The sequence below is a fragment of the Ixodes scapularis genome, unplaced genomic scaffold (genome assembly GCF_016920785.2).
Source record: "Ixodes scapularis isolate PalLabHiFi unplaced genomic scaffold, ASM1692078v2 PGA_scaffold2__306_contigs__length_199485367, whole genome shotgun sequence".
Taxonomy (NCBI): domain Eukaryota; kingdom Metazoa; phylum Arthropoda; class Arachnida; order Ixodida; family Ixodidae; genus Ixodes; species Ixodes scapularis.
In genome coordinates this window covers 17,471,316-17,489,636 of record NW_024609857.1, presented here as the reverse complement: position 1 = coordinate 17,489,636, position 18,321 = coordinate 17,471,316, and the positions used below count along the sequence as shown (strand labels likewise).

Genomic DNA, 18,321 nt, shown 5'->3' with positions numbered 1-18,321 from the left:
CACAAAGGGACTATCTTCACTAGCGAAAATCTGCGACACAAAGCACCAAGTTCACGGCAGTCTTCGCAGTGCAGCAATGGACTTCGTGAAGAGGAGTATTGTGGAAATTTGCAACTGGAGACGACCCCTAGAGGTGATGGGCTTTTCTGCTAAATAAGCTAATTGGGGCCATGAAGAAAAAGAAATTATACTTGGGGGCACGTTGAACTTGAGAGCATGGTCATCGCTCTCAATACTATCAGACTGTGCAACTAATTGTACAATGTTAATGATAACATTGAGTCAAACTATGCCATTTTTTTTTATATTATTGCCTGGTTGAAAATGCAAGAGGGAGCAGGTTTTCCATGAGCAGAAGTTTTCCATAACACTTTTATGGTTTGTTTCCACTGCAGCACGATCGCCAAAACTGCCTTGCACGGTGCGTAGAGTCACTGGCCAGCAGCAGCAGCCTGTGGTTGCAGATCACCACCCTCCTCCTGAACGGACTGGTCGAATTTGATTGCCTGATCACGTCCTTCACCCACGACCAAAAAGTGGATGGGGCAGAATTCTTCGATTGCGTCTTTTTTCTCCTACTATGCCTGGAGAAAACTCTGGCAAAGCCAAGGAAGCTACTTTCACACGAAGAAAAGTCTCAGCTATCAAACTTTAGCAAAGCATTAGCCGACATTACCGTGAAGTTCCAAGCAACCGAACCACTCTTTGCATTTTATGTCCGGAAGATTTCAGTTTTGCTCGATCATTGTATCAAGCAGCAGTCAGTAAAAGATGTCAAAGTCTTAAATAAGAAAGAGCCATCAGACTAATACTTGCGCTCGACCAGTTGAGGAAGCGTAGGAAAAAATCACAACAAACTGGTCTCAATGAGACGCCCACATAAACTGCGGGATTGATGCGGCTAATACGACATACCTAACTTACAATTTGTACAGCAGAGCAGATGTAAATGAGACGAAAAATTTTACAGGCAATAAATTAGTTTTATTCAGACATTCCTGTGTCATAAAAAATCTATATACATATAACAACTTTAAGTAAGGACAAAGTGTGATTGCAGCTCTTATGCAATGCATACGTGAAACAACTTACGGTATTTGGTTAGCTGATCTACGACACCAACCTTAACAAAGCCTAGTGCTCAAAACAAAAAGTTTGAGCATCAATGGAGCATTGTAGGTGCGAAAATGCAATGTGTCGAAACTGAGAAAAAAACAATGGTAAAATAAAACCTAGGCTAAATTTACAACTACCTGTGCTTCAAAGCAAATTCACAAGTTATCACACACTAAAGCACTTATAGATGCATCACGTGAGTCAGCATGGACTAGAATAAGGCACACTGTCCCACTTCCCACATAGAATTTCCAAAACCAACAATATACATTCAAAAACAAAAACCATAACCCCTCAGCTCTCCCCTTAACCAAAGTGAAAGCTGTCCAATTGAGCTCAATGTTTTCTCAGGTGTTTCCAACCCTTATGCATATGTATGCCACATTTGCCTACCAAGTCTGTCGGGTTGGATTTTTCCCAGATGGTATGGTGTACGTTTACCGAAGGGGTATGGCGAAGTGTTTGAAAAACCACAAATTCAAACACAAAAATAAAGTATCCCTGGACTGCATTTGACATGAAGATCCAGGTCACCCTCAATACCACAGAACTGGAACAACCTATAGTACTCTTGTAGTACTCAATATAAAAAAATATGAGAAACGGAAAGCACATTTGATCAACTCGCAGCATGCTCCAAACAGGAGCTGCCTGTTGCCACAGAAATATATTAAAAAAATTACTGCATGCATCCATGTATTGCCTGAGCACATGCACAACACACACACCTACTCGGTGCTAGTCAAAAATTAATTATCACAGTCGCAGTTCAACATTGTCGCTTCGTCGTCTGTGTTAGCGGTCCTATTGCCTGTAGTAGGAGTGCTTCCAATGGTATGCTTACAAAATAGTGCAAGCACTTTGCACCCTCCTGGATTCCCTCATCTTTAAAAAAAAAAAAGTGGAAAAGGATGGATGGATGATGCCCATGAAAACAAACACACCTTGACCGGAAAGGAAAGCTAATACTAGGTTAGGATGTGAAGATCATTTGGATCATCGACCGAATTCATAGAAGATCCAGAAGTGAGAAGCTCGGTGTCGCCGTTTTCGTCGGTCGTATGAAGCTGGGAGTGAGTCTGAAAAACACGAGTTGAATGAGTGAATACCTTTTGCAAGATTAAGTTTTAGCACACACGTGAGGTATGCTCTAACTTGGTGAAGCATACACAGAACATTAACGGCAGAATTTCAGTGGAGGGGTGAGCACACAAAAATCCAACCAAATAACAAAATAAATCTAAAGCTTGACAAAAGAACAAAACCTTCGGATATTAGAGGATTAAACTCTATTTACCTTTGACCAGTGGTATGGAGGGACCTTGATGCCTTTGAATCTTGATGGAACTAGCATCCTGAAACAGAAAGAAAACAGCAATTCACAATCTTTAATCAAGAAACCAGAAATTAACAGATTACAGTCGCCGACCGATTTTTCGGACACGTTTGATTATTCGGACGTTTTCGCCGAACCGTCATTCACCCCACAGAGTTAATGTATAGCATTAACCGAAATTTCGGACACCATAAAGCTTATGGCTCAATATTTGACACAATTTTGCACGATTTCCTCAGTTTACAGCCACAAAACAACCGCCGTGATGGCGCCACAAGCTTAATCGCTGCCATTTCGGTTGTATTGATTTTGCCCTGCAGTCCTATGCAATGAACAAACTGGGCTGAGGCTATAGTAGGGTGCCAACATGGCCGCCGTCTGCTCATCCTTATGGTTCTTCCAGTTCTTGTGGTCCGAGTTTTTCGAGTGAGACTGCGATAAGAGCAGCTATGTGCCATTCTTGTGGTCTTTAAGCGCGAAGGTTTTTTGCCGATAAACTTCGTATTGAAGCGAGTTTGGTGGACTAAACGTCATCTCCAAATAATGCCAAATGGAGCCAACTTCAACTTCACTGTTTGTGCGAACGGCAGTGCCGGCAAAGCGTAGCGCGTTGATTAAACGGATCAACAAACAAGTGAAAAGTGAACAATATAAGGCGGAAGTTGCACGAGAACTTAAAATTGACATCAAACAAGTGGAAAGTGGCCAATACGCAGCGGAATATGCGCGGAAATGTGGTATTTTGGCTGAAATCGTTTTTCAGACCGCTTGATTGTTCAGACAATTCCGGGGTCCCCTCAGCGTCCAAAAAATCGGTCTGCGACCGTATTGGTAAAAATGAGAAGACCAAAACCCATTCATTGCACAAAACCCCTGTTCTAGTTCCTCGACATGTGCTCCAGCAAAATAAAGAGGACTGTTCCTCAAGCACCTCTCCATACAATAATGAAAGTCGAAGCTGAGTAAGGCAGGCAACCTTGTGTATAGGTTTTCTCATTCTCTGATACCTGTCACACACACGAAGACCTGAAATCGGAAAATTCCAAATTTTTTGGCATCCAACTGACAGTTCAAGAAGGCATCCTCTGAACATGCACTGTGATCCAAACCCTTCTGACTGCACTTGACGAAATGGTACAGGAATGGTCTCAGAAGAGCAATGCAGCTCTTGAGGCAGCCTATCTTTTTTCTAAGGAGTATAACTTTGTCAGCTTTAAGAAACAATTCTGCAGGATGTCAAATATGGTAAATTCACCTTCACAGAGGTCACAAATGCATTCACAGGCAGTAACCATAGTGTTCCTTGCTCTCTTACGGCAGTGGCGGCGTCAAGAAACGCGCTGAACCGGTGGCACACCACACTCAGCGTGCAGTGGCTCCCGCGGGTGCCAACTACAAATTTGTTTTGGCCGTAAATATAGCTCTAAAATTTTTTTTATTTGTTAATTTGTTTGTTTAAATTCTTTTTCCATCTAGACTGCCTAAAAAAATAAAAAATTTTTTTAAGCAGTCTAGATGAGAGAAGAATGTCATAAAACGAAATTACAATGAAAAAACTAAATTTTTAGAGCTATATTTACGGCGCGAAACAAATTTGTAGTTAGCGCCTACGTAATCCCACGGGAAAGTGGCCGCTATGGTCACGTGGTGCCTGCGCTCTTTTGGAAGCTTCATATGGACTCTAAAAGTTGCATATTAATCTTTGTCTCAAGTGCAACAAAAGAAAAAAGAAGATTAATAAATAACTTTTAGTGCCCAAAGGAGGCTCCTGAAAGAGTGCAAGCACCACGTGATAGACCTGTCAGCCAATCAGAAATTGAATGCGGAGCCAGCAATGCACCATGTTCAACGTGCGGCGGCTCAGCCGCCGCATGTTGAACGTTGAACTGAAAATTTAGTTTTTTCATTGTAATTTCGTTTTATGACATTCTTTTCCCCTCAACTCTTCAAAAAAAAAGATTTTGCCTTTGTTTGAGTTAATTAAACGACAGATGCAAAGGAAAATTCTTTACAAAAACATTTGTTTTCCATTTAGGCTGTTTAAAAAGAGTTTTTTTCCTTTGCACGTGTAATTTAAACAAAACTATCCACATGCCATCAACAAGTGTTATTACGAGACAAAACATTGCTACACACGCAACAAAATCGACAGCCCAGTAGGGAGTGGTAGGGAGCAAACCGAAACTTAAACCTACATGGGAGCACGCCCGAATATACTCTGGCGTGACACTTAAAGGGTTAATAGGCACGAAAGACCGTAGTGACTAAAAACTGCGTGAAAAAAACATTAACACACCAGATTTTCCCTCTCAACAAGTAGACTGCCGCCGAAAGGAGAACAACGGCGACAACCACCGCAGTCACTATGCCCACCACTGCCCCAGAACCGGTGGTCTCTGCTCCGGTGAAGCCTCCAGCATCGGCACCATCTAGGGCTCTGCAAACAGAACAGTGTAGGCTTACAATAACCCTCAAGATAGTCCGTCATCCAGCCCGGTTTATCAGACGGAAACAATACTCACACGAGCGAACTATGGCAAACCAACGAAGTCTCCCACAAAAAGAGGTAATGGCACTTGTTTGATTCATACAAGAACTTGGGGGAACCCTGAAAAAGAGAGGCTAGTTGTCAAGAATGGTTGCATATTTAAGAACAACAAGGTGATCACTCTCCCGCAAGAAACGCTAAACACTTTCCAACCAGACATTTATCATCAACCAAGGAGTAACTTGCTGCTCGACTAAAACAAAAGCTGCAAGCACAAGGTTTTAGCTCCTTCAGCGCTCCTTCAGCGCCGTATGCGGGCACAATTTCCGAAAGCCATTGGCTTGCACCCACAACTTGCAGAGATTGGTAAGCGAAGCTCAGGCAACCCAAGCTTGCCCTGGCAACGATAAAATTTAATTTCCAGAGCGGCAGAGATGACTTTTTAAACGTTCGCATATAACTTTAGCTCCCACCCTTTTCTGCCCTACTGCTCTTGAACCTATCACAAGTGCCCATCCCCATTCTTTCTAATTACCTCCTACCTTCGCTTGGGTGCTTGATCGGTATTTTACAGTAGAGCTATTTTCGTAGTATTCCTATGAAATGAACGCTTGGTTTTAGTTAAAATTTCTCAAATTAAAAACATGTTTTATTAAAGTGCATTTTAAATTCCCCCAGAAATATGTTGCCTATGTTTTTTTCACAAGATTTATCCCTCTTATCCAAAACTATGCCAAGCACCGTTTTTAGAACCATTCTGCACGTCATGTGCAATCATTAACTAAGAGTTAGGATCCCCCTTTACAGCACATTACTTTTAATGCCTCTTCCTTATCCCCAAACCTAAATTGATTGGGATCTCCTTCCCACAGTCATAGTTTCAATTACTAACACCACTAAATTTTAGAATTGCAACTACGAATTTGTTAAATGATGTTTCATACTAATTTTGTCTCTTGGCTTTTTAATTACTTTAATTTTAGGCTTACATTACAGTGCCCACTCCTCTCTATAATGACTTCAAGCCCAGAGAGAAAAATAAATGACATAAAATTAGAATATCCTGCTCATGTTTAAAGTTTTAAGTAAGTGCACAGCTGTTGCCAAAAATATTAACCTTACAAAGCATGAACTAACACAAACTAATGCCTCTTCCCAATACATTCCTTCAAAGATGGTTAATTAAAGAGTGCCTTATTATGCGTACTTACCACTCCTGCACCTTGCGAGCAGCTAAAAGTGATGACAGTTGTCACATTCAAAGATGTTCGACCGCACTTTCTTGCAAGAGATGCCATCTCAAGGCGCAACTCGGATCCTGGTGCAAAGAAACAAAAGCAACAAAAGGCAATTCATCACTGCCTTACTTTGTTACTCATAAGGCGAGCAAGTGTTCCAAAACGAGCCTTTAACCCAATGGAAGGCAAGGGGGGTACGCCAATAAAAAGGCAACATAGAGAATGTACAGGGGACGCGAGACGACGAAGCAGCCAAGCACACGCCTTCATTGGTCGAGGTCGGGGAAACGAAAGTATGCGAGTGAATTTGGCAACTAAACAAATGCATAAGGGGCACATAAAGCAGACAAACTTGCACGCCGTATTAAGACACTAAAAGCCTCGATTCCTGCAAACCAAGCCTCTAGCAGTCGCACATGCCGATAACTATGACGTGGCAGAAATACATTCAAAGTGGATAAACAGGGATCATGAGAACCTGGAGAGCTCCCCTAAGGACTCTGGGGTTTTTAGAGCATTTAAATTACCTCAATCACTTACACCAAACTTAAGCACTGACCAGTTACAGTACAAATAGATCACAGCAGAGTCGTAAAGCTTGCAAGCTCCTTGACTGTCTCATTTCGAGACTGCCCAGTAAGGGGAAGACACTCCGATATAGAACGACTGGGACTCCCTGCACTAGACCTCTCAATCGCACCACACACCGTTTCACTTTGGAAGCCGCACCGGCTCACCTCTTATGAAAAATTTCCTCGTGGCAAAGCTGCCCACGTCTCTGTAGAAAGCTGGCATCTCCTTAGTCTGGCACACACTGGCACGTGCACACTCCTCAGAAAGGCCAGGGAGGGTGTTGCCCAGGTTGACGACGTAAATGTACTTGTCCTTGCCCCGAACTTCCGTCACATTGAAGGTGCTGCAGAGATAGGAGTTATTGGTCCGCGTTTTTTTTTAACTTCGCTCTAATTAGCAACAGGTACAAATGGGACATTCTTGCCTGTTCAGTATGGAAGAGAAGTCAATGGCCAGATTGAGCCTTCTGTCCACAATGATGCCGTTCTTCTCCAGGACACGTCCTTCACTGCAAATGAACAGTGGGTTCTTCAGTGTGTAAAATATCACTATATTTGTATTTTGTTTTCATTAGCATTACCGCAAACCCTGGGATGGGTCGAAGCATATGCTGCAAAAGCTAGTAAACTCGCATTTGATTAATAAAAATTTTTGTATAATTTGAACACTGCTATGATCCGACCACACTGCACAAAGGCCTATGTAGAAAGAGACATTACCGTAAATTGCCATAAGGGCACCCACAAAAAATTATAAATGGTGAAAAACATGAGGTGGGCTATCTTTGGGGATGGGACAGCAAAACTTTATTGAACATTAATAATAATCAAAAGGGGCACCTGCTACAAACCACGCGACATGGGAACTGATACCGCAGATCGTGGACACGGCATATTAGTGTTTACAACATGATAAACGCACGGGAATTCACTATAAACTCCCGTGTCACGGGAAAAGATACTGCAGACTGTGGAGGCAGCAGATTCGTGTTTCACAGTGTGATGAACACGAGGAAACCGGCTAAACTTGCGTGCACGGGAACCGATATCTTGCACGCGCAAATTGTGGACCAAAAACGGGGCATCTCGCTACGAACTCGCATGCCACAGGAACCGATATCGCACACACATCACAGACAAAAAAGCAGGAACACGCTGCCAACCCGTTTGTCACGCATACCGGTACAGCAGATTGCGCGGTCAATGCAATTACCGTCTGACATCACGCAATGTCCGACAGGAATTTGGGGATGGACGATATTTAGGAATTTTTATGTTACGGATATTGGGATGGGCAATCTCTCGGGGGAGGGAGCCCTTATGGGATTTAATGGTAATTCGCTAGCAAATCAGCTACGCCGCAAGTGGAAAGTAGTGCCTCTAGTGCTACTTACTGCTAGGTGGCGCCAGCCATTCCCCAACTAGAACAGTTCTATTGTATCCATCTATCGCTTAAGACTGCGGGTTGCATACAGTGCCCTGTGCACTTCATTCAGTTTAGTTTCAAACATTCATTTCTCCCCCCATTCTCCAGTTGGCATCCAAGTACAAGATTCGCGAGTTATGCGGTGGCTGTCCTAGGCTACACTGCTGTTTTGCCATGGCACAGTCGGGCGTGGAGCTGACACTCTTAACTCTTCTACATGCTTCCGCAGAACATTCACTTGCACAAGGAAAGCACATATTAAAGATAATGCTTCACAGCGCACAAGATCAGACACATTTAAAAAGGAAAATCACGCATACACAGGACACAGGAAGAACACTCACGCAGCGCTGACTGACAACTCAAATGTATTATGCATCATCTTCATTCACTCCGATGCAAATGGCAGTGAAACAAAAAAACAAGGATCATATGAAGAAGAGAAAGGGCAAGAACAGAAAAAGGATTAAAAACAAAATATAGAAGGAAGAAAAATATAGAAGGAAAAAATAATGAATTCCCTGTACAGCAGACGTTGCTACTGTGCTTTTTCTATGTAGTTCAACTCTTTTTCTGTTAAGGCTAGCGAAGGAGTGCTAACACATATTCTATCTAGCCTTACAATGTTAGCGGTTTCTACTATTTCCCGCGTCATTTTGTCCCTGCTCCGTCCCAGTATGGTGCATTTGTCTAGGAGGGAAGAACATCCACACACTCTGCAGTGGAGGCCTAAATGACCCGAGTTGGCATTTATGGCATTGTTGTTGTGCTCACGAAGTCGGTAATTTAGACAGCGACCCGTCTGTCCGATGTAACACTTGCCACATGTGAGGGGGAAGGAATAGACGACTCCCTCATTGCAGGACACAAACTTGTTCAGGTGGTTTTTGACACATCCAACTGGTCGACTAGATGTCCCATTCACCTTCTTGCACAAGCTAGAAAGTCTATTTGGCGCGGAGAAGACAACGTCTACGTTGACTCTATTGGCCATTTTCTTGAGCTTGTGGGATAAGTTGTGGATGTAGGGAACTATGACAGGCCTTGTGGTGAGTCTTTTTAAGTGATCTTGTGCGCTATGAAGCATTATCATGAATTACCAACTCGCCCAAGCTGAAGTTCTGACCACATATTAAAGCTAGGAGCACGGGCCAGCTCATAGCTATCATCCTCGCTGCACTATCAGCTAAAAGATTCCTGTGATCAAGTCAAGCAGCTTCCACCAGGAAGAGGAGCAAACACCGGTACAGTCCAAGTAGGCACTTCATGTTGCGCTCCACCACATCTGTGCACAAAACCTGACGACTGTTACTTTCCAAGAAAATAAGCAGACGATTAAACATCTTTTCGTCTAATAAAAGGTAGTAGCATACCCAGATCTACCCAGCACCACATCTGACCTTTTTCCTTTGACTTTTCATTCGTCTGAACTCTGTATTCAATTCAAACTTATTTTAGTACTCCCTTACAATTCAAATTAACAGGCTTTTACTATAAAAGTCAACATATCTGACTAATAACTCCATAATGAAATGATGTGTTAGGTGCATGCACATGCTTAACAAGAAGAAAACAAAGTAACTTTTTTTGCATTGAAAAGCAAACACAAAACATGTTTTATAACAAAACTATGCACCTGGTTAGACACTGTAGAATGTCACTGACACCTACTCTGTTGATAAATCTTCTCAGGGGCTACGTTCACATACGTTAATCCCTTTGAATGTCCACCGGAATAAGCATACTAATTTCCTGCTCGTTGACTTAGCTTTCCAAGTTCTTACGTCCAAAAAGCTACAAACAATGGCAAACATTCCAAAAGGACTCACGTCTGAACTGCACAGGCACCCCTTGACTTCCAGTGGAAAGTGAACGCACATCTATCCTTGGTTGGTCCACTAACAAATTCTGGTGAGCCCAGGCCGCTTCCAGATGGATCGCACACAAGGTTAACAATGGTTTCGGGATGCTGTGTGGAACGGTCTAGGCAAATGTACGGATCTCCTCCTCCATACGACACCTGGATCTCTCCGGCCTCTGCAATGATCCATTGCACCATTTTGTAGTTTGCTTTCTTGATGTATGACCGGCACATGCTTCTTACAAACCAAAGTTAATTAGTCATTTTAATATTCTTTACTCTTGCCATAACTTAACTACTGCCCGAGCAAAGGAAAGAACGTCCAAAATTTGAAACGTTGACAGTCACGTCGGACGTGTCAAGAAAGCCGGATTGTCTGACACAACTGATAATTGCTGGGATAGGGAAAGCAGCACACACAACTCAAGTCACAGGTTCTTACAGTCGGTTGAGGACATTCAATAAGCGTGTCCGAAATGTGCTACAAGCACTGCTAATATTACTTTAGAGACAGCGGTGACAAAAGACGTAACTGTCTCAAAAATAACACCCACAAAAATAGCAGGGACAAGTAAAAAGATATTAGGATACACCTAAAACAGAAAGAACAAAATCGGTGACCACCCCAAACCCTGGCATCACCTGCCTCCCATTATGTTCAGGGTGCAACATGTTTATCCCCGATGCGCAACCGTCGAATTCAATACCTTTTCAAGTCTGACTAAATGGCTACAGTCAGAACGAATAATTTAGTGGAATATGCTCGACACCAAATGTGGTGGTTAAGTTTGGTCGAAGTCAAAGTCAAACTTGTAAACGTTAGGACAGTGCGAGGAAACCCGCACAATCGGGCATGACAAGCTCAAACACAGCGTTTGGGCTGACGCGAAGAAAAGAGGCACATTGAGAATGTGGGTTCAAGAAGGTTTGAAGAACCGGTTTTCTACTCGCGTCAGTACAGCTCCCGCAAAACAAAGGTTCCATAACCAAGACCAACGACCAATCGTACGGACATGGAAAGCCAAGAGACGACGGACACTTACTCGTGACTTTAATTTTCTGCGACGCCACCTTTCCCAGGGTAAAGTCGGCATCGCGGTGGTCGACGCTCTTCATGCAGACTGCGGCACTGCTTGGACACGAGTGGCTTCCTGCCTGGTTAGGCTTCGGCAGACTGCAAATGCTGAGCCAGTAACTGCAAAACATGCGAGACGGACCCATTCAGTGACCCAGTCCCATAAACACCAAACCATGCAAAGTGCATGTAAGCTTTTATTGTTTTGCAAAGTAAGCTAGGCACCACCCTCCACTAGTTTGCAGAAAGTGAGAGAAAGCTTACATGTTTCCCTTGGGGTCCGTGACGTTCCAGGTGTGGCTGACGGAGGAGAGCAGGCCCAGGTCGTAGAAGTCGTCTCCCGAAGATACCGTGCACTGCTGCGTGTCGGCCACGCATACCAGGTCGGTCTTCCAAGTAAACACAGAGTGGCAAGCATACTTCTGCAAGGCGTCAGAATGAGGAAGTAATTAAAAATTTATCAACATATGGCACTCGAAAACCTCATCGTTTTATGGGGTTAAGTTGGGACTCAATAGTAAGAAGCAAACAAACAAAAAAAAAGTAGGAGATTAGATATTTCGGGCTAGATAAAGGCAGCAGTTCCAAGCATTCCTGGGTCTACCTGGCGTTGAATATGGCCCTTCTTTTTCGATTATCCGAACATTGTTTTTAACTCTTAGTTCTTTAGCGTCCGTGTGAAATTGTAATGAACAAACGTGTATTATGAGCATGACATGGTATTGAAGGGACAGTGAACGACACAAAATTGGATCATGGTTTTCTGTCAGGCACGAGTGCTTACATCAAAAGATGCCCAATTCTCCAAAAATTTAATAAAGAATACTTACAAAATAAATTTAAAATGCAAGAGCAGACACATCAAAATCAATGAAAGGTGCTCGTAAAAGTTTAATTGAAGGTTAGAAGATCATGCTGGAGTTGCAAGTGACATGCAGCCAGACTATATAGACAGCACCTGTTTCGAAAGGAGTATTCAGAGAAGTGTTCTGAACATACTTACATGCTCAAGAACAGGAGCTCCTACACCAGACTCTGGGCTACACTCAAAGTTGATCTCAGCAGAGTGGAAAGGAGCCTCTATTTAAGAAAAAAAAAAGAAAAAAAGAAGATATGTCAGATTTGTTTCCTATCCCAAATTACATGGTGCTTCAGTTCTTTACTACCTATACATATCAGAGTGCATAGGAAGACAACATAAACCCAAAGTAACCAGTGACTGCTACTTTGAAGTAGCAGTCACTGTTTTTTTTATACAGCGATTCACGAAGCTGCCATATGGAACAAATTACGTTTTCTGACCAAAAGAGAGGACCACTGCAGACTCCAGAACAAAGTATACTATGTATACTCCACAAGCATAACGCAGCCAGGGACAATCAACTGCTCCTATACACCACTTTAAGGGGCAATGTGCTGCCAGTTACATGCTCAGCTAAGGGCTAGGTTCTGGGCTAAAAGATGTCTCGGTGCCAAAGCAAACTGTGACTGTGCTCATGAGCAGGTCAGATTTTAATTTTCTTGCCCCATCCAGACTGCCTCCAGCTCTATATTACAAACAAGCATTCTCTTGTTAGACGCGGCAGTTTTGGCCAGCGCAGCGATCACAACAAACATTTATCACACTTACCAAACTTCTTTCTCTTGAAACAGGCACAAAATATGGCAATCATCATAAATTGCTTACATTTGCATCAAATCAAATATGTGAGATGTTTCTCACAGATCATTTAGCTAGTACACAATAAAAGAAAGACAAATAGAAGGGACCACTTTGACCCAACCATGCTGTTCTGGCTTACCGCTTCCACTGCATGCTGTTCCGTTTGTGTACTTGACTCTGAGGACGCCTTGAAAATAGCTGAACGAATGCAATGTCCCGTAGCCTTCCTCGTGATTTGGAGAGGCAAAGCACACCGCACTGTCCTTGCAGCCCGAAACATTCAGCGGGGTTTGGCCACAGACGTCCAGCAGGAATTTTCCCTCCCCAGTGGGGTCAGACACCTTCAACATAAATAAGACAAAGAGAATTAAAAATATTGCCAACCAAAGCAACATTAATAGCCAATTTAAAAAAACAAACAAAAAAAAACACTACCGTAGAATACCGTGCATCCGTCCATTCCACATTAAGCGCCCATTCCCAAATTTTTAAGATCCGAGTAAATATGCACAGGCGATTGATATGTAAAATTGATGACCGGACAAGTGCCCATCCCCCATTTTTTCGCGATTATCTCTAAATTTTGAGTGGGCGCTTGTCCGGCATTTTACGGTAGTACATTTCTTTTTAATAATTTTTGAAGTCACATAAACCCTTGTTTACCAATATTCTGTTCAGCAGCCTACGAAAGAGGGCCTGTGCAAACCGCAATAAGTAGCCATGTCAAGAAATTAATGAGCATACGAAGAGGCACACAATACATTGTACTTCGTTATAACCGAATGTAGCAGGCATTTTCAAGCACGGCTATACAACAAACAAGGCCCCTGACCGTAAGTTTGTCTGCTTGGTACAACCGGAAGGATGGAAGGAAAGCAGTAACTGAATTTGCGAGACGAAAAACTAATTGACCTAGTCTTACCTCGAGTACACTGCTGCTCCCCGGTGCCAACTTGGACAGGTCAAACGATAGTCCGTGCTGTGGGATGCTGAACGTGCAGCCGGCGCTGGGGACGGCCTTTCTGTCAACCTCTGGACAGACCAGGTTGGTCCTCCATTCAAAGACAAACACACAGTTCTCTTCGTCGATGTCCAACAGAATTGGCTCTTCCTATGAAAAGAGAAAAATACTTTTTAAAAAAAATTGGCTTTGTAAAAATTTAGCTAGAAAAAATAAACTTCTTGATGTTTCAAGTTTTTGTATTCCTTTCGGTTTCTGCCAATGAGGTCATAATGCATGATCCATCGCAGTCGCCAACCGATTTTTTTATGCCGATAATACGGACTTGTTTGATATTTCGGACCTAAAAGAGGAACCACGACCTACCCGATAGAAATGGTGCAAATTCACGACCGATGTTTCGCACAGCTTAAAGTTCAAAAGTTTGATTTTTCGGACAAAATCGTTACGAGCGATCAGCGGGAAACACCACCGAAAAGCGGCCATTTTAGATTCTATGTTGGCTGCACATGAATTGGGTTGGTTTGGCACTGCCGCTTCAGTACTGTTAAGTCCTACCACTAGGCAACACTGTACGGCTGTTTTTCTCTAGCTGCGCATCATTATCATCATCATCATCATCGTTGCTGTTGTTACCACTTTACTTTGTTCCTTTGCCATTGCAGTCATGGACTTGCACCTCTCATGTCAACCTCGTCTTGGTGAATGGCGTTTTCGGACTACACTGGCTTGGACGTCATTGGCCCATCTGTTCTTCAACCGCTGGCGATGCATCGCTAAGAAGCGCAGAAAGTACTCGACCACAACGCTAAAAAAGAAGGCAGCGATTCTCAAGCTAACAGAAACGGAAATGTGACCTGAAACAAAGCGCGCAGGCATAACCTGAAGAAAGGCACTATTTACGGTTTTTCAAGCCAGCTTAGACGTAATAAAGGCAAGTTTTTTTAATTTGTTGATTATTCTGACCCTTTTTCGGCCTCCACGATGTCCGAAAAATCGGCCGGCGACTGTACAATCAACTTTTTTGCACCATGAAAATTTCTATTGCAGGTCGGAACTGAATTCCTCAAAAATATGTCAACCTTTTCGTGAACAAAGCCTGGCCGTCAACTTTTCCAATTGTTGGGACCTACATGAAAAGCCAACCATTGGGGCTTACAAACGTAAACCACAATGATCAGCTTGCTGTAGCTGTCATAGGAAAACTGTCATAGGAGGCACGGCCTAGGAATCACGATTTTTTCAAAAAAGTAACATTTTTGGAAAATAGGCTGACCAGCTTTTACAACTCATAAAGAATGCTGTCCAAAAATTTTATTCCTGTAAGTAAAGTATTTACTCCGAAATAAATTATTTTCGACGTGCTGGCGGCCGCACGTGCGCGCCGACGACGCAGCCGATTACGAAAATGTGTCATTTTCAATGCGCGCTCCCTCCGCGTTTCTTAGGACTAGCATGGACAGGCCCCCCTCGTTGGAATGAGCGTCTCGCCCTCTTTCGTTCTGTTCGCAGCATTGTTCGCGATATCGCGCTCACAGACCGTAAAACCCCGTAGAAAACATAGCTGTGCACGCTCTTATTAGTCAAGCTGGCGAAACAAGAGCTCTGATTCGCTAGGACGAGCCACGTGACGTGGCTCGTCCTAGCGAATCCGGAAGCTCTGTTGAAAATTGGCATACAGCCAGGGAGCTACCAAGCGTCGTACGGAGAGAGGGCCACCAAGATGAAGGTTGCGAAGGCCCAAGTGAAAGCGCTCGAGTCCTCCAAGATGTCCCACAAAAAAAGGAAGATGGAAGCTGTGGCCAAGGCACAGAGGGACCGTGCAGAGGAAGGAGTGACATATGCCCCTGGAGCAGTTTAGATGAAATGGCAAGCCCCATCTAAACTAAAACACTGTTCGAACTTTCAAACCCGTTTTTCTCAGCTTCATGTTTTCACCATTTTTTCACAGCTCTAAAACTATCGTTCAATGAGTTAAGCGCCGCAAAGTCTAATGTATGGCTTTTTTGGCATGAAATTTACTGGAGAACTCGGCTATGCGCTTACTTTTTGCAAATTGTTATTTCTTCACACAAAAATGTTGACGTTTGTGAAACAAGAAAAAAATTAAAAATTCATACCATTATTGAAAGTTAATTTTTACATGAAATATGGCCTTAAAAATTATTTCAAGCCTACTACCGATTAGTTTAGTCATTCAGCGTTATATCCCAACAAAGAAATTGTGCCTTTTTATTCATATTTTGAAACGATAGTTTTTTTCCTTTGGCACGGCTACATGTACATTTTTTTCAACGAATAAGGCTGTAACTTGTCAAAAAATAAACCTTTTGTGTTGAAAGTTGGTGTAGCCTCCTAAGTTTTGACATTTAACATACCCTAAAAATTTCATTGATCTGGCACAAATACTTAAAAAGTAGACCCTCCAAGGGAGTGCCTCCCCTTAATAAAAAGGTTGACTCATTATTTTTAAGCAAGTATGACACGAGACGCTAACACAGAGAGGAGAGGCAACTCACAGCAGTTGTAGATGGGTCACAAACAAAGATAACCCTGGCTTTGTTGTAAGCAGACGTGTTGAAAGAGCATTGCGATCCATTGACATAGAGAAGGGTGACATGGCCTTGAAAGTCGTTGAAAGGCTCCATGAAGACTTCCCCTAAGCTCTGCAATATAAACAAACCAATAGAAACTATGAGCTACGAGGTTTATCATACTGAACAAAATCCAAAACACGAGTAAAAAATATACTACACACAGGACTCTATTGTATACGTTCCATCACAACATGTCTGTCAGACATATCTGAAGAGCAGCATATATAAAAAAAACTAAAATTCATGAGAACAAGCATTACTACCTTGTTCGTAACCAAGAATATGAAGAACAATTCACACAACACACTTTCAACAGATGCTTCACGGAACTGCCTTCTTGACTCGTAGATTCCGATTGTCGCTGTAGCTACGCTGAAATCCCACTAGAACCTCCGCAACAAGAAGCTTCAAAACCCCAGTCTTCATCAATTCACAACTTCTAACCACAAGCTTACTGCATTCGAGAACCTAGCGAGGCAGTACTGGCCGACACGAAATCTCGCAAGAGCTGCCACAGCAAAGAAGAATGTGAGGATTCTAAAAGCGACATGTGCACAGACCTCAACGGCACCGGTCGTTCTGGAGACCCTGACAAGGCCGGCATTGGCCAGCGTGTGGTAGGGTGCGACAGCGTGGAGTGGACGGCAGACGTTGATGTAGTACACGTATCCGGGGTCCACCATGTTGCGGACCGTGTGCCTGCCCGTCGACTTGGTCAAAGACGACAGGTCGAATCTCTCCGCACCCTCTTCCACCGTACAGTGCAGCTGGAGAAGAGAGAGAGAGAGAAACTCTTATGCTTGTAGAAATTAGCACCCACTGTAGCTCAAACCCAGATTTTGTCCAAGCCTATTTTCCTCGGACTCTAGGCTAGAAAACTGAACGCCACAAAGACTCAACACTCTTAAAACACACGTAAAAAAATTTTTTTTTAGGACATTTTTTGTTTTATTATTTGTGTTTGTTCTGCACTTACAAGTTCCCTCACAATAAGGGCAACATTTTATCCTACACTATCCAAGCATTTAGTACCAAGAAATAGAATTACATAAACCGGTAATAAAAAAACAATAAAATTCCCTTAGCATAAAAACAAATATTTCGAAAGATGACTACATTTAGTGTCCTTACCATCAGAAATGAATAGGCAGTATTGTAGCTCAACAGGGCAACAGTGTCCAAGACCACGCAGTGTCAAAACCGAAGCAGAAAGAACCGTAACCAAGGTTTTAGATTACAACGTTTCCAACCAGCTCGCCCGCATACCTTTGCTTCTTTCAGAAAGAGTGTTGCAGGTATAAACAGACCACAAAGAGTGCAGAGAGAGAGAGATCCTCACCACCCTACGGCAGGCACGCTCGGTGTGCCAGATGAAGTAGTAGGTGCAGTCCGAGGCCACATGCACCAGCTGGGGACCCAGGTGCGAGTAGCCAGCCATGGCACACGCAAACTGCACCACGCTGCTTCGCTTGCCTGCCCCTCCCGGGCAGGTGTCGCCCTCCGTGTACTCCAGGAACATCACCCCCTCTCGGAAGTGGATGTCGGCGTTGGCGAGCCCCAGGCTGACCGCTCCGCCCCCTCCAGCCTTCCTCAGACACACCCCTGCACGGTGGTCGCGTCGTGTCAATACCTTCTGTAGGTTCTAAGCATTAACACAGCGATATGCCAGTGCTGTGAAAGGGCTGGAACAGGGCTATAGTTTCGGGGCAATCGAGTTTGGTGCGACACATTGTGCCATCTAGCTCAAAATATTTGCAACACTGGGAAGGCCCTTTTGCCAGCCTGCTTTCCCGAGGAGCTGTTCGTGCATTGCTCCGAAGGTGTTGATTCGAGAGTTTTTGGTCTTGTATTCTTAACGTTGCTATCGGGTGTCGCGGAAGAGCAAACGTCGAAGCTGTAGGCACCGTTGGGTACAGGACTGTTGCAAACCCCAATGCTTAGCAGGCGCGAAGTTCTGCGGGTTCCTGTCAAGGCCGTGGCAAACGAGA

At 43.5% G+C, this 18,321-nt stretch overlaps 1 protein-coding gene across 1 annotated transcript in view; it reads right to left on the bottom strand.

Annotated features, from left to right (window-relative positions):
- Positions 1-962: 962 nt before the first annotated feature.
- LOC8043753 (cation-independent mannose-6-phosphate receptor) overlaps positions 963-18,321 on the bottom strand; it is a 57,156-nt gene continuing 39,797 nt past the window's right edge. The window contains exons 27-42 of the mRNA XM_040218907.3: positions 17,673-17,935; positions 16,894-17,100; positions 16,256-16,402; positions 13,698-13,886; positions 12,915-13,116; positions 12,116-12,192; positions 11,377-11,534; positions 11,081-11,232; positions 10,006-10,213; positions 7,176-7,259; positions 6,916-7,094; positions 6,152-6,258; positions 4,975-5,060; positions 4,749-4,889; positions 2,414-2,471; positions 963-2,195 (exon numbers count right to left, since the gene is read on the bottom strand). Of these exons, the coding sequence (XP_040074841.2) occupies positions 2,085-2,195; positions 2,414-2,471; positions 4,749-4,889; positions 4,975-5,060; positions 6,152-6,258; positions 6,916-7,094; positions 7,176-7,259; positions 10,006-10,213; positions 11,081-11,232; positions 11,377-11,534; positions 12,116-12,192; positions 12,915-13,116; positions 13,698-13,886; positions 16,256-16,402; positions 16,894-17,100; positions 17,673-17,935 (2,369 nt within the window). The 3' untranslated portion in view covers positions 963-2,084. The remainder of the gene's footprint in view (positions 2,196-2,413; positions 2,472-4,748; positions 4,890-4,974; positions 5,061-6,151; positions 6,259-6,915; positions 7,095-7,175; positions 7,260-10,005; positions 10,214-11,080; positions 11,233-11,376; positions 11,535-12,115; positions 12,193-12,914; positions 13,117-13,697; positions 13,887-16,255; positions 16,403-16,893; positions 17,101-17,672; positions 17,936-18,321) is intronic.